General features: G+C 40.8%; 1 protein-coding gene across 1 annotated transcript in view; it reads left to right on the plus strand.

Annotated features, from left to right (window-relative positions):
• Positions 1-26,488, plus strand: part of Dip2c (disco interacting protein 2 homolog C) — a 304,786-nt gene that overhangs the window by 26,438 nt on the left and 251,860 nt on the right. Inside the window, exon 3 of the mRNA XM_033761773.1 lies at positions 4,316-4,438. Within this exon, the coding sequence (XP_033617664.1) occupies positions 4,316-4,438 (123 nt within the window). The remainder of the gene's footprint in view (positions 1-4,315; positions 4,439-26,488) is intronic.

Genomic DNA, 26,488 nt, shown 5'->3' on the forward strand with positions numbered 1-26,488 from the left:
CATATTTCTGGCCACTTCCTCTCCTTCCCAATCTTGCTGTCAAGGGAAGGGCCTCTGGCCTCATCTTCTTTCACCAACTTCCAACTCTCTCCAGGGCAATAGGCCTTGAGTTGTAGACACTGTGGATGACAGCGATGGTAGCCTCATCTGTTGAAGTTATAAGTAATTTTGCAGTCATAGCAAAAATAAATTTGAGGTGTGTTTTTCAGGTTTGCTTTTTAATAGTGAAGTGCCATTCAGTGAGTGTTATTCACAATTTAACTGATCATTTTGAGTTGAGTGGCTAAGATGTTCTTTGATTTGTTGTTTTGCATTTGATTTTGAGCTAGTTTATGGTCACACAGGAGAGAGAACTAGTTATTTTCTATCATCACACGTCATTATGTATCTCAAATTGTATTACTGCTTAGCTGAATTAACTCCTTGTTTTTGGCTTTTACAGAAATCATTTGTTTTAAATACTTGATGTGTATCTCCAGTCAGGTAGTTCAAGAGCAAGTACCCCAGCTCTTAATATTCCCAGATCAATGACATTATTTTAAAGAAATTCTGATTGAGGCAAGAATCTTTTGCAAAAGGCCAGGTAGTAGATGTGTTATGCTTTGAGTCCTCGTTGTATATACATTTAAAAAATCTTTAAAAAAAGGTACAAATCATTTTTAGTTCACTGATTATGCCTTGGGGACTATAGTTTGCTGACCTGTTACTTAATCTCACTCAAAAGTTTAATTTGGGGGTGGATACCAGGGACCTTGTAAACCACTGAGCTAAACCCCTGGCCCAAAAGTTTGATCTTTTATCCCAAAGCGGATACCCAATTCCATTATTACAACAAAGATGCAGTCAATTTCTTGCTGAAACTTAAATCTTTTTGGGAAAAATCTCTCTCATCAGACTGGCTTAGCATCTTTAAGCAAATGTAGGCTATTATGCTGTTCATTTTCATAATGCTTAAGACAAAACATAGAGCATGCTTTGGCATTTTGATTTTATTACTTCTCTGAAGAACAACTTCTGAGGTGGTTCATAGTTGATATACATTTGTAGAAAAGTTTCTTGTGCTCCTGCAACCATCATCCAGATCAGAGAACTTCGTTTCTCTTTAGAGTAGTCACTAAGACATTTCTAATGTTTTTTCTACTCTTATGTCTTTTTCACTTGCTTGTGATCATTGACACTTACTGAAAAAAAAAAAATACATCCTTTTCCCCCATTTAGAATGTTAGCCATGATTTCATGGGTGAATTGCTGTGACATTTTACGTGGTTGTGACTGTTACAGTGTGCACAGCTGTGTCTGTCCCCATCGTGACACCAAAAGTACTCTCGGCATCGGTCACAGTGAAGCTCAGTGCTGAAGTGAATTGCCCAGGGCACCCATTTAAGGAGTGAAAGAGCTGGGACCAGAGCCACAGGGCCTGAACTTCTCTCAAAATCCCTTTTCTCCACTTCTTGCTGATTGATGCCCAAAGCTTGTAAGCCAAGTAGAAAATAATTTGCCGGAAATAGACTCAGGAAGTAGTTTTTATTAAGAGAAGAAGCCCAGTCACTGTAGATTTTTTTTTTTCCTTTTTGCCGATGATGCTCACAATATCAGCAAATCAGAGAAGTGGTTGTTAAAGCAGGTAGCTGCTATTAGGCCAGAGGACAGGGACTGAGTGGGGCAGTTCTAACAAATTCTCAGGTGATGCCAACCTAGGTGCTTTGCCCTCGGTGTGTGTTAATGTTTAGCTTATTTCCATTCACTTAGAAATACTTAACCCTTTCTACATAGGTCATTTCATCACAAATAAAGCAGTGTAAACCACTGAAGTCAGTCCTGAGATTGCTCTGTCATCCTTTAATGGCTTATGGAATAGAATTTCTTAACCAGGATTTGATTCTGAGAAAGTTTTGTGATATGGGAAGAGGGACCCATTGTACTTGTCACCTTGGATTTGGGTGGCACATCGTACTTCATATCCAGGCAGTCACAAACGCACCTCTGCTTAGTACACTGCATTGCAGAATTGTCTGTTAGTGGCACGATGGTAGGTGTAGGATGAAAAGGCAAAGCTACCACTATCCTCACACTCCAGTTACTGGGGAGACGCTGATGTCTAAAAAGATGGCCTGTGTCGCCAGGTGCTCAAAGATTGAGCCAGCAGTGCCATGAAGAAAGGCTCATGTTTTGAGTTCTGATGTCCTCTGGAGCCACACAGCTGGAAAACAGCAGAAGATGCCAACAGCCCATGTTTTCCACACCAGCTTGTTTTCTTGCTTTCCGAATGTGTGAGCCCTGAAGTCTAAATGAACTATAAAAATAGCAAGTGTGCCAGTGTTAGCACTACTTATTTTGTGTGTGTGCTATTTAAAAGAAAAGGCAACTGTAACAGTAAAGGGTTAGCCTCTTGCTGGCTAATAGTTCGTTCGGGTATCACATAAACGGATAAATAAGCATGATCTCATAAAGAAAAATTTGTGCATTTGCACTAAGTTGAGTGAGACAGTGTATTTGTAAGATTCTTGGTTTGTCTTTGAATAAATATGGTCTTTACTGTTAAGTTTTTAAAATAGGTAAAAACTTATAGCTTCTTACTAAAGCTGAAATATAAAGTATTGATTTTTTAAAAATTTTATTCCTTAAAATGTGTTGCAATTTGGAAATGGGCGTTGATTTTCCACTGGTTTGGAATCTGTTCTATTCATCATAAAGTTCCAAAAGCATCAGAATGTGGGTCTTTTGAGGTGGGAGTGAGGGCAGTGCCCCAAGCAGGAGACCAGGGGACCTGTGCAGCGTTTTGCAGACAAGGCTTCTCCCATTTTCTTACAAGTGTTAAAGTACCTATTAGTAGTCTCTTCATGAAGATTCAGTCACTTTATAAAGCTGTTAAACTATTAAATATTTCTAAGCGGTGTGCCAATTTGGAGAAAGTATAACACCTATGTTTGTTTACATTTTCTTTGGTCAGTTTAAACTACTCCCTCTGTAAGCATACTTCTATTCTACATCTGTAAGCCACTGAGTTAGAAATGAAATGAAGCTTGCATGTAGCAAATGGAAAAAGCACGCTATTATACCTTATTACTTTAGCACATGTGAATTCTGTGGTTTTTAAATTCTAGGCATAGTTGGTTCTGTGGAAAATCCCTGCTTTTAAAATTGGAAAAATGGATTAATCCTCATATATAGTGTTGAAAAAACAGAATCAAGATGGAAAGAAAATCTTTGGGGCCGGTTAGAGTTGAAGACAGTTTCATTTCAATGTGAAATGTATATTTTTTGAGAGTCAGAATATTGACTCTGCATTATAGTGTATATGTTGTCTGTAATACATTTTAAAACTCAGTTATTGCCTTAGTATTTTAGAAACAACATGTTTAATCTGTGACATTAAATTTTTTTTTTTTTTTTTTTTTTTTTTTTTTTGGTATCGGGGATCAAACTCAGGACCTTCCACTTGTGAGGCAGGTGGCAGAACCTAAATCTCTGGCCCAACATTAAAACTTTTGATAGGCAAGCACTCTTTGTGTACTTAAAGATGCGTATGAACACGAGCATTAGGCTTCATTGAGTAGATATTTATGCTTGGTCTTTTACATAAGGGGCCGGTTTGTCACCTGTCTGTGGTCACTCCAAGTCCTGAGACTTACTGGGGTTATCTGGCTTGGTATGTGCCCATGGTGATTTCAATGTGGGATTCTCAAACTGATGCCTCCCTCTGGGGAACAATATCCTGTCTACCTGGAGATGTCAGCTTATCTCTTTCTTCTATGAAAGAAAGAAGAGAAAATCCTGGTGGGACCAAAGACCAAAAAAAAAGTGTTTTCTTTTTCTGTTCCTCCTTGGAACAGCTAATTGTTTGGATTTGCCTGTTTTTTTTTTTTTAGTAGGAAATTAAACTTCGATATAGTGCAGTTCTATTTCAATAGTCTAAAGGGGGCAATTAAAAAAGAGAAAAGGATACCTTCTGTTGTTTGGTTGAGTCTTCTAGATACTGAGGTTGGAAAAACATTTTCTAGCTTCTGTCTATACTGTGTATTGTATAGTTCTTTTAAGAGATGCCAAGAGCAAATGGGTGGATGTGGCAAAAGTGTTTGGCTCAGGTAAAATCTGTTTTTAATGTAGTTTTATATGTCAGGCGCTATTCTGAGCATGTTAATATTGTAAGCTTCATTATATAGAGGAAGAAACTGAGGCATAAGAAAAGTGTACTTGTAAAAGTCTACAAAGCTAGGTGGCAGACCTGAGGTTCGAACACAAACACTTTGGCTTTGAACTGATGCCATTAGCTGTTGTGCTGTCCTGCATGTTTACGTGTAACCTTGAATTTCAGCTTCCAGCCAAGATGGAGTAATAGGAACCAAACTAACATGTGTTCCTGAAACAAGTAAAACGGGAGAAAAATCTGTGCAACAATGGTCTTTTAAGACTTCAGACCTCAGACGACGAAGGGACGGTAAGCTGAGAAGAGAACTGAAATGAGCTCTGGAGTGATCTCCTTAGTGCCCCGAGAAGGTTTGCGGCTCTGAACAGGGAGGGGAAACTCGGAACCCATTGTACTCTGACTGAGATGAAGCACATAGTGCCAGATCAAGGACTAGAGATGGTGGACTTTACAAGACAAGTTTGCAGCACCATTTGTACTTCAGTATAATGCATGAGAGATTAAATATTTTCCAGAGAATACTCACTAGTAGATAACACAATGAATACCCCACACCTTGAACGTGTTTTGCAGAGTTGTTCACTGGTCTTTTGTTTCTTTTCTTTCTTTCCTTTGCTTTCCCATGATCATCAGTTATGATACATCTTAGCAGATTCCACCTCAGATTGTCTTGAAATAGTTTTTCTCATTTTGAAAATATTATCTTTCAGAATTTGCCCAATCACATCGATGAATCAAGGGTTCTAATTTTTCAGTTTTTGCAGATTTATCACTGATTCCTTGAATAAAAAACCACAGTAACAGTGTTGTGTGAACTCAAGAGAATTATCAAAATAATTTTCCTTGTTTCTTAATTGACTTGATGTAGCCCAGTGTTTTGAATTTCTCAAGTGTTTGTTCTCACTAAAAGACTAATCTCTACAAAGTTTATTTTCTTCTAGACATATCTTTGGCTAACGTAGTCAAAAGCAGCTTAATTGACATTTAATATTTTTCCTTTCTTGGCTAAAAAAAATCTCAAGCTTGGGTTGCAATCTCATTTTTATTTTTGTGAAATTCCGCTATAATAAAATAATTCTAAATTCTGACTTGTGAGTTGGGAATAGTTCCATGAGCGTGTAGTTTTGGATGCTGACATTTTGTATGCTCATCTATTAATGTCATCACACCATCAGCATAATGCCCTGTCCTCCAAATCACTTGGGAAGTTCTGAGGCATCTACTGTCTTACAGCCACTTGGTTCTGTCTTTGCAGCAGGAAAGTAGTTGGAGACTATGAGTGAGTGAGTGTATCTCTGTCCCAGTAAAACTTTATGAACACCAACACTTTGATTTCAGTAATATTCACATTTCACAAGATACTATTCTTTTGATTGTTTCCATCATTTAAAAATATAAAACCATTCTTGCCTCATGAGCCATATAAAAACTGGAGGTAGACTTTATTTTTCCATAGGCTATCATTTCCTGACCACAGATAATTTTGAGAAAGTCAATTTTAACCTGACACATGTTTTGATTTTTCTCCTAGTTTGGTAAATTGTATTTGTGCATGTCTGTGTGTGTATGGTGATGACATATAGTACAACTGCTTTTTGGCTAAAACTTTTTTAAGATTAGGGGAAAGTGTACCATTATTATTATTAAGGGATAAATATAGGCACTTTCAGTCTTTATGAATACCGAAGTGATGATTTGTAACTGGCAAAAAATAAAAAAATAAAGCAAACCTTAAAATTGTATGGATGTGGGGAGCCCGTCTGTGAGGCACTGTAGGAGCAGTCTGTGTTGGTTGTCCTTAGCCTGCTGGCCATGAGTGGCACCTGAGTTTCAGTAAAGTCTCTTAGTTGGAAATAAATGGGCATCTGAATATTCTCCTGGAGGAAGTTTCTGACATAGGTACAACAGTGCTTGTCAGACACAGCTGGGGAGTACGGTAGGCTACAGCAGATAGCATAGGTGAGAAAAATCTCTGTGAAAGAGATGCTTGTAGGTCATTTGGGGTTTTGCAAAGGTCATAGACTTCGAAGATCATGAGCAAATAAATCAAATGTTGATATATGCATATCAAACTGAATTTAATCCTTGTAAGCAATAAAACTTGGTCTTGTGTGTATATTTTAATGACTTAAATAGCTTTGTCTTCATCATTGCTGTTGGCTTTGTTTGAACGCTCTAGATTGTCTCTTATAAGTATATTCACTCTTTTCTTCTGATTTTGGTACCAGGGATTGAACTTAAGACCTCGCACTTGCCATAGGTGCGGTGCCACTGAACTAATCCCTAGCCCTTCAGCTTTCAAACATAATTCCCAATTTATAGAATATGTCAGAGTAGGTCATTTATTGATGAAAATATGAAAATCTATTTGAAGGAAGAAAGCAAGCATGGCTTGAAGTACGTTTGTTTTGCATGGTAAGGAATCTTTACAATAGGTCATACAAACTTATTTGATAAAATGTTTAATATTTAAATAATTTTGAAAATAGACATTTGAATTTATTTTTCCATTAAGTTTATTATTAATTTTTTGTACCAGGAATCGAACTAGGGTTCTTGCGCTTGCAAGGCAGGCAGCTGAACCACTAAGCTAAATCCTCGGCTCCATTAAGTTTATTGATACTTTTTAGATATACAGTTTAGTTACATTCATCATTGGGATCTTGAACCTTTACATCATGTATCTTGGTTCTTATTTTTTCCCCATACCCCTGCCTTCCCCTCACCCACTCCACCCGTGGCTATTTACAAAGACTTTGTTTCCATTTTTTCCTTTTCTAATATTTTTTCTTTTTCCTTTCCTTTTCCCTACCTTCCCACTTCCTTGTTCCTTTAGCCCTTTTTTTCCTATTTCATATTATCAATTATACAATTTGAACCTTATTTACACTTTCAGTTTTTCACACCAGAGAAACTATTTGGTATTTACATGTGTGTCCTATTTATTTCACTTAAGAGTATGGCTTCAATATGCAGCCATTTTCCTATAAATGACTCCAGTTTCTCATTGTTTATGGTTGAGTAGTACTCCATTTTATAGAAAAACCTTATCATCTCATCCAATCTCCAGTTGATGGGCAATTGGGCTGTTTCTAAGATTTAGCTATTACAAACTGTGCTGCTATAAACATGGGTGCACATATATTGCTGTAGTAAGATTTTTAAAATTTCTTTTGGAAAGATACCCAGCAGAGCAATAGCTGGGGCAAATGAAATTTCTAATCCTAGTTGTCTGAGTTATCTCCATAATGATTTCCACAGTGGTTACACCAGTCTGCACTCCACCAACAATGGAGAAGGGTTCCTATCTCTCCACAGCCCCTCCAGCATTTGTTTATTGAGTGATTTCTTGATAGAAGCCGTTTTTTCTGGGGTGAGGTGGAATCTCAGTGTTGTTTTCATCTGCATCTCTCAAGTGATGTTGAAATTTTTCATATATTTGCTGCTTTTATGTGTTTTTTTGAGAAATGTCTTCATTTCAGATGCCCACTTTTGAGTTGGGTTTTTATATTTGGGGGGGGATCTCGTTTTTTTTTAGTTCTGCTAGATAGCAGGCCTCTGAGGAACATCTGGTAAACATTTTTTCCCACATTATAGGTTGTCTCTTAGCTCTGGTGGTGGTTTCTCTTGCAGTGCAGAAGCTTTTTATTAAGATGAGATTCCCCGGTTGTTGATTCTTTGTGCTAGTTCTCTTGCTACTGAGGATTTTTGTTCATAAAGTCTTTTTCTATGCCAATGTCTTCGAGAGTTCTACCCAATTTATCTTCCTGCAAGTTTGGTGTTTCTGTTTTAATATTTAGATCTTTAATCCACTTAGATTTTAGTTTAGTTCATGGTGAAAAATAAGGGTCTAGTTTTAATCTTTGGCAGGTTGAAATCCAGTTGTTCCAACACCATTTATTGAAGAAGCTATCTTTCCTCCAGTGAGGATGGTTGGCTCCTTTGTCAAAGATAGGTAGGTGAGTAGATCTGGAGTTGTCTGTATCTTTCAATCTATTCCACTGATCCTCGAGTCTGTTTTTTTTCCAGTACCATGCTGTTTTTATCACAGTGCCTTTGTAGTGTAGTTTGAAGTTGGGGATTGTGATTTCCCCCTGCCATGTCTCTCTTGCCTAGAATGGCTTTTGCTATTCTAGGTCTCTTCTGGATCCAAATGAATTTTTGAATTGTTTTCTCAAGTTCTGTGAAATATACTCTTGGGATTTCAATCCAGGTTGCATTGAATCTTTGTAGCAGTTTCGGAAGTAGGGCCATTTTCACTGTTCGTTCTTCCTACTCAGGAACAGAGGATGTCTTTGCATTTTTCTTATATCTTCGATCTCTATTTTTCAGAGTGCTGTAGTTTTCATTGTAGAGGTCTTTTGTTTCCTTTGTTAGATTGATGCCTAGATACTTCATTTTTTTAGATGTTATTGTGAAGGGAATTGTTTCCCTAATTTCTCTCAGTGAGTCTGTTATTTGTGTACAAGAAGGCTATTGATTTTTGAGTGTTGAGTTTGTATCCAGCTACTCTGCTGAATCTGCCAATTAAGCGTAGAAGTCTTTGGGCAGTTTTTTGGGTCTTCTATGTAGAGCATTATATCGTCAGAAAATAATGACTGTTTAACTTCTTCCTTTCCTACCTTTATTCCTTTTATTTCTCTTATCTAATTGCTGTGGCTAATCTTTCCAGAACTATATTTAACAGGAGTGATGACAGGGGACATCCTTGTCTTGTTCCTGATTTCAGTGTGAAAGTTTTCAGTTTTTGACTATTTAGTATGATGTTAGCTGTTGGTTTTTCATAGGATAGCCTTTATCAAGTTGAGATAACCATTTATTCTAATTTTCTGCAGGGTTTTTTTTTGTCTTGAATGGGTGTTGAATTTTGTTGAATGCTCTTTCTGCATCTGTTGAGATGATCATGTGGTTTTGGTCTTTGACTCTTTAATATAGTGTATCATATTATGTTGACTTGTTTTATGTTGAACCGTCCTTACATCCCTGGGATAAATCCAACTTGGTCAGGGTGTATGATCTTCTTGATGACCCTCTGTATTCTGTTTGCCAGTATTTCACTGAGGATTTTTGCATTGTGTTCATTAGGGAGATTGGCCTGTAGTTCTCTTTTTTGGTTGGATCTATTCCTTGGTTTTGGAATCAAAGTAACACTTGCTTCTAGGAATGAATTTGGAAATATTGTTCCCCTTTAAATTTCATTGAAAAGTTTAAAGAGTAGTGGCAATAGTTTTTCTGTAAATGTTTTGTAGAATTCAGTAGTGAAGCCATCAGGATCTAGGCTTTTCTTTATCGGTAAATTTTTAATTACATTTTCAATTTTACTGATTGTAATTGGGGTATTTAGAATTTTTTTTTATCTTGTTCATTCAGTTATTTCATATGTATCTAGAAATCTGTCCATTTCTTCTGTTTTTTCCATTTTATTAAAGTACAGGTTCTCGAAATGTAGGCATTGAAGATCCTCTGGATTTCTGCTGGATCTATTGTGACTTGGCCTTTTTTGTTCCTAAGTGCATGGATTTGAGCCTTTTTCCTTTTTTGATAAGGTTGGATAAGGGTTTTTCGTTTTTATTTATTTCAAAAAGCTAACTCTGATTCATTGATTTTTTTTTTTTTTTTGTATTCTCTTAGTCTCCATTGCTTTGATTTCTGCTCTGATCTTAATAATTTTTCTCCCTTGTAAGAGCTTTGGGTTTGTCTTGCTTTTCTTTTTCTAGGAGCTTAAGATTCAGCATTAGGTTGTTTATTTGAGCTTGCTCTGTTTTCCTAGCGTGGGCATTCACTGCTATGAATTTTCCTTATAGAACTGCTTTCATTGTGAAGACATTTAAATTTAGAGACCCTTTGGAATGTAAATTTTTTAATTTTTTTTTTTTTTTTTTTTTTGGTACAGGGGATGGAACTCTGGCCCTTGAGCTTTCCAGTCAGGGGCCGGAACCACTGAGCTAAATCCCAGGCCCCTGGAATGTTAATTTTAAATTACGGTCACAATAATGAAAATTTGAATATCTGTTAAAAATTACAGTGTTATTTTAGTAGATTCCTTGACTTTTCAGGTAGAAGTTTCTTGGTTTGTGATTCAGATGAAACTGAACCCTAAAATCATGACAAATTTCCTGGTCTCGTCTTTGGAAAAAAAACATGCCTTTAAATAGGAAGCTTTTCTTTTTTATTTTAAATTACGGTCACAATAATGAAAATTTGAATATCTGTTAAAAATTACAGTGTTATTTTAGTAGATTCCTTGACTTTTCAGGTAGAAGTTTCTTGGTTTGTGATTCAGATGAAACTGAACCCTAAAATCATGACAAATTTCCTGGTCTCGTCTTTGGAAAAAAAACATGCCTTTAAATAGGAAGCTTTTCTTTTTTTCTTTTTTTTTTTTTTAGTAGATTCCTTGACTTTTCAGGTAGAAGTTTCTTGGTTTGTGATTCAGATGAAACTGAACCCTAAAATCATGACAAATTTCCTGGTCTCGTCTTTGGAAAAAAAACATGCCTTTAAATAGGAAGCTTCTTTTTTTTCATGACAAATTTCCTGGTCTCGTCTTTGGAAAAAAAACATGCCTTTAAATAGGAAGCTTTTCTTTTTTTCTTTTTTTTTTTTTTGAAAGCTTTTCTTGAAATAATGATGCATTTACAGAACTCTCCTCATGAAAATTTTCTAGAACACATTTGTGGTGTTCTCTAGTTCAGTCCAATTTTCTGGAGAGGAAAATTACTACTTTCTAGAGTTCACCTTATATTCCATACGGATGTCTTTGTGTAGTGTAAATATCAGAAAATCACCTGCTGAAAAGAAACTTTATAATTGGAGACCTTACAAACAGTAAGTACAGTCTTTGTTGAGAACCTTTGGAAAACATTAAAAGGCCTTTGAGTCACAAAAGATGTAGCAGATAGCATGCTGCAGAACTAACATGTCTTCTTAAAGAGGTGCTTTTCTGAACTACACTTGTGGTTTACTTCAGCATTGTCATCATTTTGGTTCTTTGGTTCCTCTGCTTGCAATTAGATGAAATATCTGACCTGATGGGTGAGGCAGGCCCACAGACTGCTCTCACTGATGTCTGAGGTGTGGAAGGCCTTGAAGCCTCCCACAAACGGGAAGGTTGCAGTAGCTCTTGAATACAATGATGCCACTTCCACACTTGTGACTTTGTGTGGATTGTCTTAGGTGACTTCTAGAAGAGGAAAAATAAATAATCTCTAAGGAAGAAAGTGTTACTTGATTTTTCAAGCATTTACTTCAATAGTATTTAAAACTGGATTTTGGAAACTTCTCCTTACACCTTACTCTACCTTTCTGCATACAAGCTTTCTGGGTGCTTTGTGTTCCTTCATTAATTAGACACCTGTGGAGGGTGTTGTCATTGGACAGTTTAAATTTTAAACTAGCTAAGTGGATTCACTAACCCACTTCATTTTCTTACAGTCTTACCTCAGTTGAAAAGATTTATCAAGAATAGATAAATGTTGGGTCTCAAGCTTTGCATTGAAATGCAGTTCTTTGCTCTTTTGAGAATGTCGTGCAGAAAATGTACCTTTTGTTTAGTAGAAAAACACCATTGAACTTTAAAGATTTAAGTACAGGCTTGCTATATAGCTGAGTATTTTAGAAAAAGTCCGATTTCTGAAATGTTAATTTCTACCTTATCAGGAACATACTTTCAGGAGTTAGATTCTACTGAGAAGTGATGGTAGACTCTGTGATGGCTCATGGCTGGTTTACAGAACAGTGGCCTGCCTTGGTGCTGTGCTGTGGTGCCTGGACCTGTGTCTGGATCTCAGACCTACGTCTTTTTTTTGTTGTTGTGTTTTAGTTTTTTTGTACTGGGGGTTGAACTTGGGTCTTTGTGCTTGTGAGGCAGGCTATGTCAGACATTTGTCTTTAAATTCCTCCAACTTCTCAGTTTTCTGGAGTATGTAATCTGAAACATCACTCCCAGGTACCACCTGACTGCGACTCTTGGTTGTATAAGGATCTGAATATTTACGATTGTACTCCCCTCACCTCCTCCTCCCTTGGAAGCTCCTTAAGATTAGGACTATATTTTGGTACTCTGTCTTCTCTCTACCCTGTAAAACCGGGACCAATTTGTTGAGAGTGTTCAGTAAATACTTGTAAATTAATAATGATTTATAACAAAAATCATACTGGTTACCCAGAACTCTTTATTTGTGCTATGTTTTGTGTTTCTGTGGTACTTAAAATCATGACCTGATTATGAATTGAGAATTTTTAAATGGACATGTTCTTTTTCCTATGTGTGTATGTAAAAGGAATACTCACTTTTGGAATAATGTAATTTCGAGAAAGATGGGGAAAGACATTGTGTTTTGTGTTGGTGTTACTTTACTAGATTTTCTACAGAGGTTATGTTGAAGAAATATCCAAATAAGTGTTTCCATGAAAAAGCTAAACACTGAGAAATTTTGGGGATTTCATATGAATACACAAAGATTATTGTTACTGTTGTTCAAGGGTCGTTTCACAAAGCATTAGTTTATCTGTTTTCTAAATAGCTGGAGAATGAGATGCTCTTAACCATTGAAGGACTTATGGAATTAGCATTTGTCAAGTCCCATTGCCACCTGTCCAGCATCAACAAATGGTCTAATTTATATTCAGGCATTTATTATATTTTCAGATGTTACTTTGAAATAGACTATGCCAGCTGTCCCAATTTTTGGACATGTCTGTGTTCTATACCGGACTTGGAATCTTTATAGTTTTTGGCGGAAACGTGCCCATTTTTTAGGCCACAGTTAGTAAATATGACTCAGTGTCCTTGATATACCTGGTAGCTCTCAGTCATGAAGCAGTGTAGCTTTAAGAAAGTGAAAAAGATTTGTGTAGTTTTGCAGCTTGCCTGCCCTAACATTCCAGTTCTGATTTCCTTCTAAGTGTTCACAGGTGCTATAAGGCCAAGATGTGTGGGTTTACCCTTCTTTAATCTGCAAAAATTGCTCTAAATGAGTCTTTTCCAGAGCCCTGCAGCATGACTCTTTTCTAGACAGAGGAGCCATAAGTTTACTTGGACAAAATTGGCTTTCCCGTTGCTGAGAAGTTATTCTGTTATTTGAAATTAAATATAGATAAAGAATCTCCCAAATTCATGCAAGTACTGTAAATTCTTTATTAAAAAGGGAGCTAATAATGATCATGCAATTAGATCTTTCTTTACACGTATATGAGTAGTTATGTTACTGGGCTCTGCAGTTCTGGGACTCTTCCTAGAGATTCTAGGTTTTTCTTGTCCCAAGCAAAGAATTGGATAAAACAAGTATGAATGGTAGCGAGATTTTACATTTATTGAAGGTAGGAAAAGAAACATGCTCTGTAGAGTGAGTGTGGACCAATTAAAAGTAGGAAAGGAAGTACATTCTGCAGAGTTGAGAGTGAGGCACTGAGAGAGAGCACCGTGGCCAAGAGCTCAGTAGTGGCTGTCTTTTCTATCACCCACTCCTCAGGCAGAGGTTAGGTCTTGGCTGCCCTATGAAACCTGCTTGAATTCTCATGAGAAGAATCAAAGATAGTAGTACTTTCTGATTGGAGCCATTTTTTATGTGTGTGTCCTGGCACGTTCAGCTGCCTGGCCATGCCCTAATCTTCTGCCTCAGACGACTAGACCTGAGTGTTGCATTTCTAAAATTCTGGGGAGCATAACTGGTTAAGTTATTTATGCAGACAACGCACGTCTTCTCATTTCAAGCTAAGAATAGCAAAGGATGTGGGTTGAGCTCTCTGGAGACCAGCCTCATGGATCTGTCCCTTCAAAAAATGAGAGTGAAAACGCGGAAGGATAAAGAAAATGTAAGTGTAAAGGCCAGGCATCCAAATGCAGTCTGTAACACCTCTCTCGGCTGGGTTGGTGCACACTATTCAAATGCTCTGAGTTTGATTGTAGGTCATATTTCTGGGCAGATAACGGGTGGCAGAAAAGAAGAAGAAAAAATCCTGTCTTTACAGTTTTTAGTAGCTGAGGAGAGATCGAATGAACGGAGGCACTGCTCTAATCTAAAAGATGTTAGGTGCTTGTCTGCTCTTTTTCAGCGTCTTACAACTCTGGCCTATGTCAACACTGTCATGCAGTTGTGTGTGTGGGCGGCCTTAGTCTTCCTGGCGGGAAAATGTGCAGGGACATCACCTTAATAGAATGTAAGCTACCTTTTGCGTCTTGTTTTTATTTCAATTGAAGTACAACAAGCAAATGTCAAAACAAAAGGAATGTTAACTACACTAAGCAGTGCTCTGAGCCTGCCTCTGCCTCCTGTCAGAGTTCCAGTGGTTTCAAGCATCCTGGCCTCAGCCCGTTCGTATTTCTGGCCATCCTCTTGCCCAGAATTTAGAAGTACTTGCTTCAGGAAGTATAAGGAAATATTTGATTATAACCTGTGATAAAAATTCCAGAATTATGTTTAATAGAAATTGTTTCAATTTTTCTATGATATTAAGCTCTGAGTTAATAAGTATTGTACTTGTTGCCAGTGTCCATGTGGTGCTTGGGAAGGGGCTGGCAGTAGCGTTGGTACAGGGCCGTGATGCGGAACCTCTTCGAGGCTTCAGTGAGAGCTGCCGGCCCTCTGCGACACGCCACAGGTTTGCCACCGCTGGACTAGGGTGTGTAGAGCTGGGCCCCAGCTGAGTCCTGGCAGTGGTGGCCACATTCCCTCATAGCGGGCCCTCTCAGCCTTAGAACGTAAGTCGGGCCTAGGGGTTGTATCACTAAAGGGCCCATGTGTCCCTCTGAGATTGTATTTGTTGGCACTAGTGCAAATGCACATGGATAAAGGAAGTATACACCAAAAAGCCAGGCACTCAGATGCAGTTAATAATATTTTGGAGTATTGGTGATATCTACATGTATACCCCATTTGTTGGATCAAATATATTTTGAATATGTATTTTGCTTTTTTGCTCTTGTACTCAATATCATATCATGAGCTTTTAAACACTGAAGAAGGGGAGTCTGGAAAGTTTAGAGGAACTGACAGGAGCAGTGTCGTCTTGGAGCATGGATGAGAGAGATTCAGGGACGATTGGGGAGGAAGGCAGAGGCAGACCATGCATGCACAGCCTGGCAGCCTGCACGGTAATTACCTGCTATGTAGCAAATGGCTACAAACAACCCATGCTCCTTAAGTTTGTATAGGTCACAAATTCAGGGCATCTGTGCTGGGTACTTCTGGGTAGTGCATAGAGCCTGAATTAAAGATTTGTCCACGTGGATTTGTCCTCGCCATGGGGCAGCTCACTGTCCCCAGAGGTGGAGATACCAGTGAGCTAGTTCATTATAAGCCAGTGTTGGAAGTGGTGTATACCACAGGTCCAGCCCACAGGCCATATGCAGCCCTGGACACCTAGCCTTGCATCCGCACAAAATCATAAGCTTTTAACATCGTTATGATTTTTAGTGATGTTTTCCTGACTTGATGGCACAGTGCTTGAACGTAGGGCACAGCAAAATGTGCTGTGGGGGGAGGACACAGTGCACTGATAACTCCACCTAGCCTGCTACAGTCGATGTAGGCAGTCTGTGTATATCAGACATTAAACATGCCTTTGGAAATTGCTGAGTAAATCACAGCAATTACTGATAATAGTACAACCTACCTGTGCATATATATGTGCCTGTGAAGACAGGCATTTGTTGTTAGCAAGCAGACATGTGAATTTTTGTTGTTATTGAGCTATTGAATTTGGGCTTGTGTCATTACAGTTTAATCTTGTAATAAAAATACTAAAAATAAGGGTGCTTTTCATATATTAACTAAGGTACATATTTTATGTATGACCTAAGGCAATTCCTTTTCCCAACGTGCAGCCCAGACAAGCCATAAGGTTGGACATTCAAGGGTATATACTGTCTTCTCTTCTGCCATATTCTGTTGTTGACCCTGGACATCCTGGACACCTTCTGAGAGGTGACCATACGGCAGTGGGATCCTTCTGAGCTCAGGATCCTTGGGGGTTGTCTTGGAGCTGGCTTCCATACCATATAAAGAATATTGGACATTAGTCTCTAGGTTAAGTCAGGAAGAGTTTTAAGTGGGAAAATGATAGTGACTGTAATGTGGACATTGATAAGGAGGTAAAAGTGGACATGAGTTTGGGTCGCAGTTATGACAGATGGGATACTAACTCGAGAAGGCAGGGTTATGATGGGGCCTGGCACACAGACAGGTTTCTAGGGTGAGCTTAAAAACTTCCTTCGCTTGAAGTTAAGAGATGCATATGTTGTTATGACATGTGTTTGTTTAAGGGGGTTTCTGCAAAGGCGAGACATAAAAAGATTCTAATAAAGTAAGTGTGGAGGTTAGTTAGGGATCCTGTGATGTCCTCTGACGTCCTGAAGTAGAGGCACCAGTGGGATGGAAGGTAGGGCAGTGGGATGGCAGGATGGTGATGTCCCCGTAAAGGGAGAGGGCTTTGTTTTCCGTGACCAGAAGATTCTGGCACCCTTGGAGCTGCAGGTTCTCTGCAGGAATAAGTGGAATTCAGTATGGGGCAGGTTTCTCTTATCAACCTACCTCTGAAATTTCCAGGCAAGACCCTTTGCAGCTTCTAGGAAGGGGAGAGGGACCAGGCTCTGTGTTGACAGCCATGAAGTTAGGGTGCCCGAGATGTGCTGTCAGCAGCGAAGAGCGTCCTAGAATGGAGCCTGAGAAGTGATCCCACGGAAAGGGTGGATGCACGAGGGAGCTGGTCAGACAGCCAGGATGTTCTTCCCTTTCGGAGTCTGACAGTTTGACCGCCAGAGCCACTCAAAGCAGCCAGGGCCTGTGAGGTGGCGGCCTGTCAATAGCACGAGGAGATCCATCACATTTAGTGGCACCTCACCTTCACATTTCTTTTCCTGATTGTTTTACTTGTCTGATTAAGAATGGTTCGAGGGCCTGGGATTAAGCTCAGTGGTGCTGCCGCCTGCGTCGCAAGTGCAGGGTTCCAAGTTTGATCCCTGGTACCCCCCACCCCCAAAGAATGGTTGGAAATTGAAAGTGTGTGTAACTAAGAATGGGAAAGAATGTGGAACAGGTGTGACAGGAAGGATGTACACAGGGTCCCTTCAGGAGGGGGTGCTTGGTACTGAATGTGCTTGCTGGAAGTGAGTGTGTGTGGGGATGGTAACAGGAATTGTAACCTCTGGAGGAGGAGAGGAGTCCCCAAGCTCTATTTTCGAATGGACAGAAATTCTGGACATCTGAGTGCCACTAGAGGCACGAGTCTCCTGAAGCTGCCCATTGACCTCTAGGTCATCGGAGCCATGTGGTTTCCTAGGTTGTAATTTTGGTAATTGTTTTCTGTGCTGGAGGCCTCTGGACCCTGCCCTCCAGGGATGGGATGCTGTAAGTAGTTATTTCATTTTTAACTGGTTTTTAGATATAAAACATTCTATAATTTTAATGAAAAAACAGATACTAGAAAAATAAGTATGCTTGTGATACCAGATTGGGAAAAGCACTTTAAATTTAGCTGTGTGGGGGAAGGAAAAGTGATTGAAATGGTGAAAATTTAAAAAGAAAATGTTGAATTTGAGGGTAATTGTTCTCAAGGTACAACTATGAAATTGTTACGAAGAGAAATTGGGAAGTAAAAGGGATTAGAGATAGAGGGGGAAAGAAGGGGAGAAGAGCTGCCTTGGCTTATTAATAATTTATTTTCTCCCGTGTATTTTTCTTGAACTGATTTTGCCTGCTGTTTATTCTGAGGGAAATAGCAACACTCATTCACATCGTGATTGATAACGGACGTGAGCTGATTATCGATTTCTCTCCACACTGCGCTCAGCTTCTGACTTGTGGTTTATCTGATGTGTCTTAACTGTCCTTTTTCTGATGGCCATGGTCCTTGAAAGCAGCCCTTCCACCCTTGTGACCCCATGGAGGATCCCAGGAGGCAGCTCTTGGCTGGTGAGATTCCGGTATGTGTCTGTCATTGCAACCCTCAGACTGGCCGCTCAGAGCCGGGATATGGGTAGTTGCAGCCTGCAGAAAGTGACAGACCCTAACTTTGCCACCACAGTGGGTCCTGTGTAGGTAGTGGTTCTCCTTAGTATGGCATTAGAATAGTCCTTTGAGTTCCCTTGCAGTCAGATCCTAAAGACAGAAGACATACTAAAGTAGTGTCATAGTTCAGTGTACTTACTTGGGTTTCTGTACAGTTGCACAGTTTGTTTGTTGTTTTCCAGGTTCCTGGTGGGAAATGTCATGGACCCTGAATGATATGGGAGCTAGAACTAAATGTGCCCCGAAGTAGAGGAAATTTGGGCAAGAGAAAATGGGAGGGCCAAGTGTGGCCGTAAGTCCCCGGGCTGTTTTTCTTTTGAATTACACCGCTTTACTCTGCCCTGGTCTCATTGTATGTCTAGCCTTGGCCTGTGTGTTGTATGTTACAGGCATGGGTTCTCATACATGGTCCTTCTCCTCTCTTGAGAGTCTGTGTGTACTCAGACCAGAAATCTGTGCACTTTGCTGAACTGAGCCACTTCACTTCAAATGATGAAATCTTGTGGCGTTAGCCTAGTGGTGAGTGGTGAATAGTGCCTGCTCATTCGGCCATTATTTGGGCTGGACCATTTCGTAAAGTCATAGCAGTAGAGAACAACAGTCAGGATTCATAATGAACTAATTGGAACATCAGCCATGGCCCAGGAAGGTTGGGGGAGCAAGTGTAAGCCCTATCTCAATTTTGCTATAGATGGGTCAAATCCTTTTTTCGGGGGGGCGTGCAGTTAACTTATTTGTAAAAATGAGGGTTTTAATTCAAACACTGTCTTACCGGAGGTGCCACCACTTTTTCTACTAAAGAATTCTGCTCTGACAGTCATAGATTAAAAAAATAAAACCTTTCATTTTGGTGCATATTTATGAAGGATCCAATTCTGTGTCAGCGTCGCTGCTGAGTATCAGGCTTCAGAAAGGTAAATAAAGTGAAATCCCTTTGTTTTTAGAGGATGTCTGTCTAGTGCCCTTGGTGAGAGGGTAGTCAGGCATTTAAGCCCTGCTTACATGTCAGGAACTTTGGTGGGGTTGAAAATGTTATCCAGCAATCAAATAAGTGTAGAATGTAGAGTGGATAATTGGTCAAAGTGCTATGAAGGATGGGTGTATAGGGAGTGGTCATGATGTTTGATGGTGGACACTCAAGGATGTCTCAACGTGAGCAGGGAGCCGAGGAAGCCTGGAGGCTGGTCAGGCTGGCATCCGGGGGAAGGCAAAGGTGGTGGAAGCTGGGTTGGATGATTGGGGAGGTGGTTTGGCCGTAGCACACCGAACATGTCACGGGTGCTAAGAGGTAGGGTAGTGAGGTGGAGTAGTCAGAATATTTTGCAGCTCTCCCCCGGAGGTGAACACAGCCTTTGGAGAGGTGGGCACTGCTGAATTAGGAGTCCCAAGGTCTGTCTGTGCTGTGAGTCTGTGGCCTAGTGCTGCAGCATGCTCCCAGTTCAGATGTGCTTGCTAGTTCTCTGCCCACCTCAGGTGTCATCCTGCAGTCACACTGCCGAACTCTGCTATTTTGCCTCAAAGGGCCACACAATCTGCCTTCATGTTGGTGCCTTCTGCTCTGCCTGGGAACTCAGAAATGCAGAATTTAGGCTGCAGTCCAGACTTACTGAGTTACTACCTTCATTTTAACCAAGAATGCAGTACCTTGGGCTTGCCAAGAATGCAATGTCCTGGTTGTTTTTCAGGACGGCTGTGTTGTTCAGAGATTTGTTTGAAGCATGAGGTGTAGTGTCTCCATCTGGCATCAAAGAGGATGCTTACTTGATAGCTTTCTATACTATGGAGGATTCCCCAGGTGAAGTGTTTTTAGCTTGATGCAAACCCGCTGTGTGTGCCTCATCCAGCAGGCCAAAGGACGTCACCCTGTAGGACCTGGAGGGCAAGAGAACCAGTGCATAGGATCTTGAAGCTTGTGCTGCCTGCTGGGCCTTCAGAGGCCGAGTCTTTTGTCTCTGATCTGAGAGTTTCCTGTCTCTGGGTAGCATCCATGAAACAGTAAGTGGCTCACTTGGAAGTAAGGGTAAAATCAAACCTAGGCCCAGAAAGATCTGTCTGCACATGAAAGTCTGGGAAGCTTGGCTGTGGGGCCCTTCCAGCTCTCTTTGTAGCTCATAGAACAGGGCCTCCTGCCCTGCTGGCTCCCTGCCTTGGCCTGGGGAACCCCAGGGCTTCTATCATTCTGGCTTCTCAGAGCTTGTACTTTGGCGGAAGCGTTGAGAATATTGCACAGAATTTGCTAGGGGTCAGGGTATTTCATTTTTGTCCTTTTGCAAACGCAGTTCCTAGACACCAAGACCCTTGTTTCTGTCTCTCAGAGACCCTGCCACATAGTAAGTGGTTGTAAGTGACTTTAAATGAATAAATGGGTTTTTCAATGAATTATTCGTAAGGAAGCAAGATTTTGAGAATTTTCTCGTAGTGTTCGTTGACACATGTTTTTGGTGTTCCTTTTGCACAGAATTGCCCCGTGTGAATGCAAAGAAACCTATTTCTATGAGAAAGAAACATGTACCCCCTCAGGAGCTTAATCTGGAAGTAGGGAGGCAAGCTATAAGTGTGCCAAATTATTAAAGTACGTTGTGATCTAAGGATAGAGCAGCGTTGCTGGACGGCATGTGGTTGATGGGATACAATACAAAGCTATGGATTCTGAATCCCCAGGGGGCATTTAAAAATTAGCCATTTCTTGGGTCCTAAATTCTGAACATACGTTTTGGTTCTTGCTGCACCGATCATAGACAACAGTGGAAGGAGAAGTCAGACTGTGCAGCTTTCCAGAGGGGTCTGTATGTTGTAACCGTAACAACAGCTGTGAAGCGGAAACGCCCAAATCCTGTGAACCCCAGTGTGGCTGAAATTGCTGCTGTTAGTGTCCCAGGGTGGTCAAACACCCGTACAAGTCCAGATATTCACGGTGCTGGCCGTCTCCTCCGTGTTCCCTAGGGGACAGCCTTGGGTCCTAAATCTTGACAAATGAATCCTTGGTGGATACAGTCTAGAAAGAATAAACAAAAGCAAACCTTGAGGGGATCTTGATCTGCTAACTCCAGAACTACAGAGGTCGAGAATTAGAACAGAGGAATGAACAGGAATGGAGGGAGGGAGGAGTTAATTTGAATGTAAATATGCGTTCCAGCTTTGAGGGTATTCTGATTGTAATTGTTATCTTAGCTCCATGTAGGTTCAAGGATACTGGTTCGTTTTCGTCACAATGTCCACTTGTTTTGGAAGGGTGGTTAGAGGTATATTTAAATGATATAGCTAAACGCACACAGACATATATGTCACCACGTAAGCTTCAGGCAGGAATGAAATCGGGGCAAGCGAAATGCACACAGCTGTTCATACTGTTTTCTTTATTAAAGAATCTTTGTTACATCTCCAGGCATGACAGCACCTGAGGGCAGATATAAATCACAAGGAGCTCAAATATGTTTGAAGAAGAAACCCTCACATTCTGAGGAGCGGGGGAATCTCTGCCCTCCTGGATTCCTTCCGTGGAACCTTCTGCTTGGGAGGAGCAGCCCTGGTCGGTGTGAAGTCTTCCCTCCTGTGTTTGGGGCTTCACTGAGCGTGCTCAGGGTCAGTCACAGCCATTGAGGAGAGGAGAAGCCGTTGGGTGGCGCGTGATGCTCAGACATGCTAGGACGCTCCCCAGGTTGAGTAAGAAACTGGTTGTGAGCTGAGCCCCGACTCCTCACGCTCGGTGGGGTGGAGTGGGAGGGGTGGCGAGGCACAGTGACTTTAGGTCTTTCTTCTCACTGCGTAGTACAACGTGTTGTCACCTATGCCTTCGAAGGGGTTTCTTTAGCTAGAGAAGGTAGATGCCCGGGCCTGTGTTGCTTTCTCTCAGGGGGTTTGTAAAGCTCATATGAATTAGCAATGTGACAGAGCTGCAGAAAATGTGATTGCCTCTGGGAATCCAGATAAGTTATTTTAGCCTGCCTGGGTGGTCGGTCACCTTTGACTTCCTCTTGTTTCAGTACCTCAGGCTCCTGTGCACCTTTCTGAGACCCTGCCCCTGTGGAAGGGCCCCTGCTTGGTCAGGTACCCTCTGACAGCCTATTTGAAGTGACTCCCTCTTCTCCTTTGTTGTGGTTTTTCCTTCACGACACTAGCTATTACTAATACATTATGAATTTTGCTTCCCTTTGTAATGTCTTCCTGCCCGGTAGAAAAGGACCTTCAAGGGCAGAGACTTTGGTAGCTCTTATTCGTTGCTGCTTCCATTGCATTTGGCAGGTAAATAGGTGTTCAGTAAATTGCTGACTGTTGCGTGGGGTTGGGGGAGAGGATGCTTACCTCCAGTTGCTCCGAGGATGGCTCTTGTGTTCATGACAAAGCACAACTCCTTACTCGCATATCGTGGTCCAGTGGTGGCGTTGCCCTTGAAGGTGTGAGGAAGAAGGAACTCGCCACCCTCTGAATGGTGTCGGTGAAAGCTGATTTGGTCACCTGCTGACAAAGTAGGCTGGCTTTTCAGGGGAAACAGAGCAGTGGTGTCCCTCTCCTATTGATCCCTCAACACTGATATTTGATTCTCCGATGGTGAGTAGGTGAGGAATTGGGGAGGTGTGGCGCAGCAGCAGATGAGAAGATGTTTAGGTTAGCACAGGGAGGAAAGTCACTGTTGAAATATTTTTGTCTTGGTGTCCTGATAATGTAGCACATGGCTGTGTTAAGATGTCTAAAGTTTAGAAAAGAGAAAGGGTCATTATTGTGAAGGGGTTGTGTGTGATGAATGCATCATTTAGTGTTCTACCTTTCACAGGGTTAGGAAAAGGCACCTTTCTGGTGACCTCTTCTGAAACTGCTTTGTGATGTCACACCCTGCATGGAACCAGGGATCTGTCTTTGGTGCACTCCTTGTTCTTGTGCCTTAGACCAGTAAATAGCGACCATTTACTTTGTAGGTAGATTAAAGAAAAGGAAATAGTGTTTGAGTTCAGCTCACTGAACATAACGGGGCATGTAAGATAATACTTGATGAAAGGGACTTTGCTGGGACTTGGTTTACTTACCGCAAGTTCTGGACTGGTTTAAAATTAAAGAGCTGGAGATAGAGCTTAGTTGGAAGGTCTTGGGGTTCAATCTCCTGTACTGTACCTACACAAAAAAAATTATATGGTTGGCGGGTTTTACCCCAGATCAGTTAGACTAGGCTGAAGTTTATATACTATCTGGGGTTTTGTGTTTTCTTTCACTCATTACTTCCTGTGATTAGGCTTAACTGGGAGTGCTCCAGGAACCCTCTTGAGTGGCTTAACTGGCATTGAGATTCATTGCCTTCTGGCTTCTTGACTACTGGTATCTGCTCTCCAGTGCTCAGTGTCTTCTACTTATGTTCCACACTACTCTAGTTGTGTGTCCAGTCAATGTGCAGCCACAGCCTGGGCATGCAAGGAAGGTTTGAGCTGTCCAAGGGCATGGCCAGAGCTATGTCTGCCTCATCTTTCTGGAGCCAGAAATTAGTTCCATGGTCAGGCCTGCCTCAGGAGTTTGAGAAGTGTGGCTTTGTTCTGCGGTGCTTGTGTATGCCACATTAGAGCAGCCTGCGAAGGGGACACATGTTGTTTCCACTTGACAGACTCCTTGAGATCAGGTCAGACTAGGGAAGGGAATGATGTCTCCAATTCCCTTGAGTGATACTTCCAGCTTTGTTATCTGTTGTGACCCTGACTACTTTTCAGGAAATAGCTGAGATAACGGTGATATGCAGGTATATCATTCCAAGTGGCCAGGAGGCAGCGTGCGCATTTTACCATTATTCCCCTCTCTGGAATACTGTCTAGAGAAAGAGGAGGTATTTCTTTAGCCATATTGCCTCTCAACCTTTTTTCTGTCTTGCCAGATTACTTGAGGCTGGGGATTTAGCTCAGTGGTTCCATCACCTGCCTCTCAAGCGCAAGGTCCTGAGTTCCATCCCCAGTACCAAAAACAAAAACAAAAACAAAACAGATGACTTGAGAATGCCTGGTGAGGGAATTTCATGCTGTCGTCAAAGCCTCTCAGTAAATGAGCTGCTATCTTCCCCTCTGGCTTTAAAGAAAGAAGCTGCATGCTATTTACTCAGTGAGCACTGATTTCTTCTTACTGGGTTTGTTGAGAGATGCATCCCAGGGGCTCTCCTGGGATCTGTGCAATTCTATGTGTGCACACACGCCAGGAGGTGCTTTGGTGGAGACATTTTTCCTCCATTTCCTGTCACGTTCCACACACAGCCTTCTGTGGATCATGTGGCAAGGCAGTAGTTCATCCCAGCAATGCCTGAGTGGTATAGGGAAAAAAACACCAGTATTTAAAAAAAAAAAAAAAAAAAAGAAAGACAAAAAACTGATTAAAATAACATTGTGCAACCCCCCCCATTACTTTTGTTCTTGAGAAATTTTCTTAAATATTGTTTATTCAGTTAGTTTGGGGTTATTTACTTGGAATCCTGCAAGCAAATGCTATGTAAATCTTGGAATAAGTGTAAATTTAAAAACAATGACAACATTTCCAAGATGTAAATTTTATGAAAGGGAGAAAAATGTCGTCATAACTTGGTTCAGCCAGTAGTGGCCTTTGCTCTGCAGGAGCAGATATACAAGCAAGGCCTTTAGCGCTCGCTCTGGTGCCTGCAGTCTGGGCTTCTCTTGGGGTCAACTCTTAACCCTGGATCCAGTGGGGATCATGGGTGGGCACAGAACTGTATCCATGGGGCAAGTTCTAAAAGAGCTGCCTTCAGCCTCCTAGGTTGTCCTGGCTGTCTGAGTTGAGAATATTGGAACTTGGAGGTCAGAAGAGGCTGTAAAAGTTCATAAGCCAGGCTTTCAGCCCAATAGGTGGTCTTTCTACTAATAAATTTACGTGTTCATAGTTTTGCCTTATGCTTGACCTCACGCTGGTACTGGGAACTTGCCGGGTTTGCCCTTAGAATCGGCACATTACAAATCCACTTTGCTGAAAGACAGCGCTACAAACTCTAGAGACAGCTAGCTCTTCTTCCTACAGCCCCCCAACTCCAGAACAATTGACTTCTCTAGCCATTTAGTATATTGTACCAGTTCCCAGGACTTTGCTGTCTGGGTGCTTTAGGCAAAGTTCCTTCAAGGCACATTAACTAAAAATTACTCCGTGAAGTACCTGAATGATTGAAAATCATTTTCTTTTTGTTAGGCACATTAAGAACACTGACAGGAAGCCAAAAGTCTGGGTGCAGCCTCAACTCCTATGTGCTGTGATGCCTGGGCCTCAGTGCCTTGTCTGCAATGGGATTGTTGACAGTTTCTTCTGCTGAGGCGTTTGAGTATTCAAGGAAGTGCTTAAGGACAGTTCTTGCACCTATTTTGTGCATGAAAATCCAGGTGCTGTGATTATCAAACCTGAGAGTTTTCAAATCCTGGGTTCTCTGACTTAATCACTGTTAAGCATAGGAGGTAATTTCTCCTGGCTAGGTATTTATTCTTATCACTGGAGACTTGGCTCATTTCATTTCTGTTTGCCAGTTTAAATATGAAGAAACTGTCCCAGCTAGGTGGTGGCCCTGAGAGTAAGAGTTACTGGATTGCTTTCAGGATTGTGGTACATAGTGGTGTAGTAGAATAGAAATCTAAAGTGGAAAGGAAACAAAATTGTTGAATGTTTTTTAAAAGGTAACTGTGATTGCTTACTTTAGTATATTTGAAAAAAATTTGAGTAGCCTTTATGGACACTTGTTAGTGATTCAGAGAGCATAAATACATTGTCATCCATAAAGGAGTAGAAGAGGTTGACCATGGTTAATTATAGCATCTTTAAGGTCTACATAAGCCCCACAGAGTACTGAAAATCTCTTCATAATCACAGATTCAGGGCACAGATGGTACTTTATGAAAGTGAAAAGGAAGTTGGGCTAGGTGAATTTAATTTTCTTCTGTGATACAGTGATTATTAAGAAAGTAGAGATAGAATCTATCCAGATTTCAGGTTTTTGAGAATATCCTGATACTCTGTGAAGCCTGAAGAGAGCATACATGAGACATACTCGTGTCTTGTACAATTCATGGCCATGCATGTACTTGTCCCTCTGGGTGAGCAAGTGAGACGTGTGTAGACTTAACTGCTTGTCATTGTCTGTGGGACAGAGCAGCCAGACCTATAGGAAACCCCTCATGAGCACTTTCTTCCTATCTGTGTACCCAGTGATTGATGCACCCTCCCCTGCATCTGCAAGCCTCAGAAATCTAGGTACCTGTCCTAGTCTTTAGGGTTTTGTTTTAAATTATATTTTTCAAAAGTTTATATTCATTGTCTTATAAATTTATATGCAGTCTATAAATTCCACTTTTAGCTCTTGCTTGGTTGTGGAATT

This window comes from Fukomys damarensis, unplaced genomic scaffold (assembly GCF_012274545.1).
Source record: "Fukomys damarensis isolate Sample0158 unplaced genomic scaffold, DMR_v1.0_HiC HiC_scaffold_10, whole genome shotgun sequence".
NCBI lineage: Eukaryota > Metazoa > Chordata > Mammalia > Rodentia > Bathyergidae > Fukomys > Fukomys damarensis.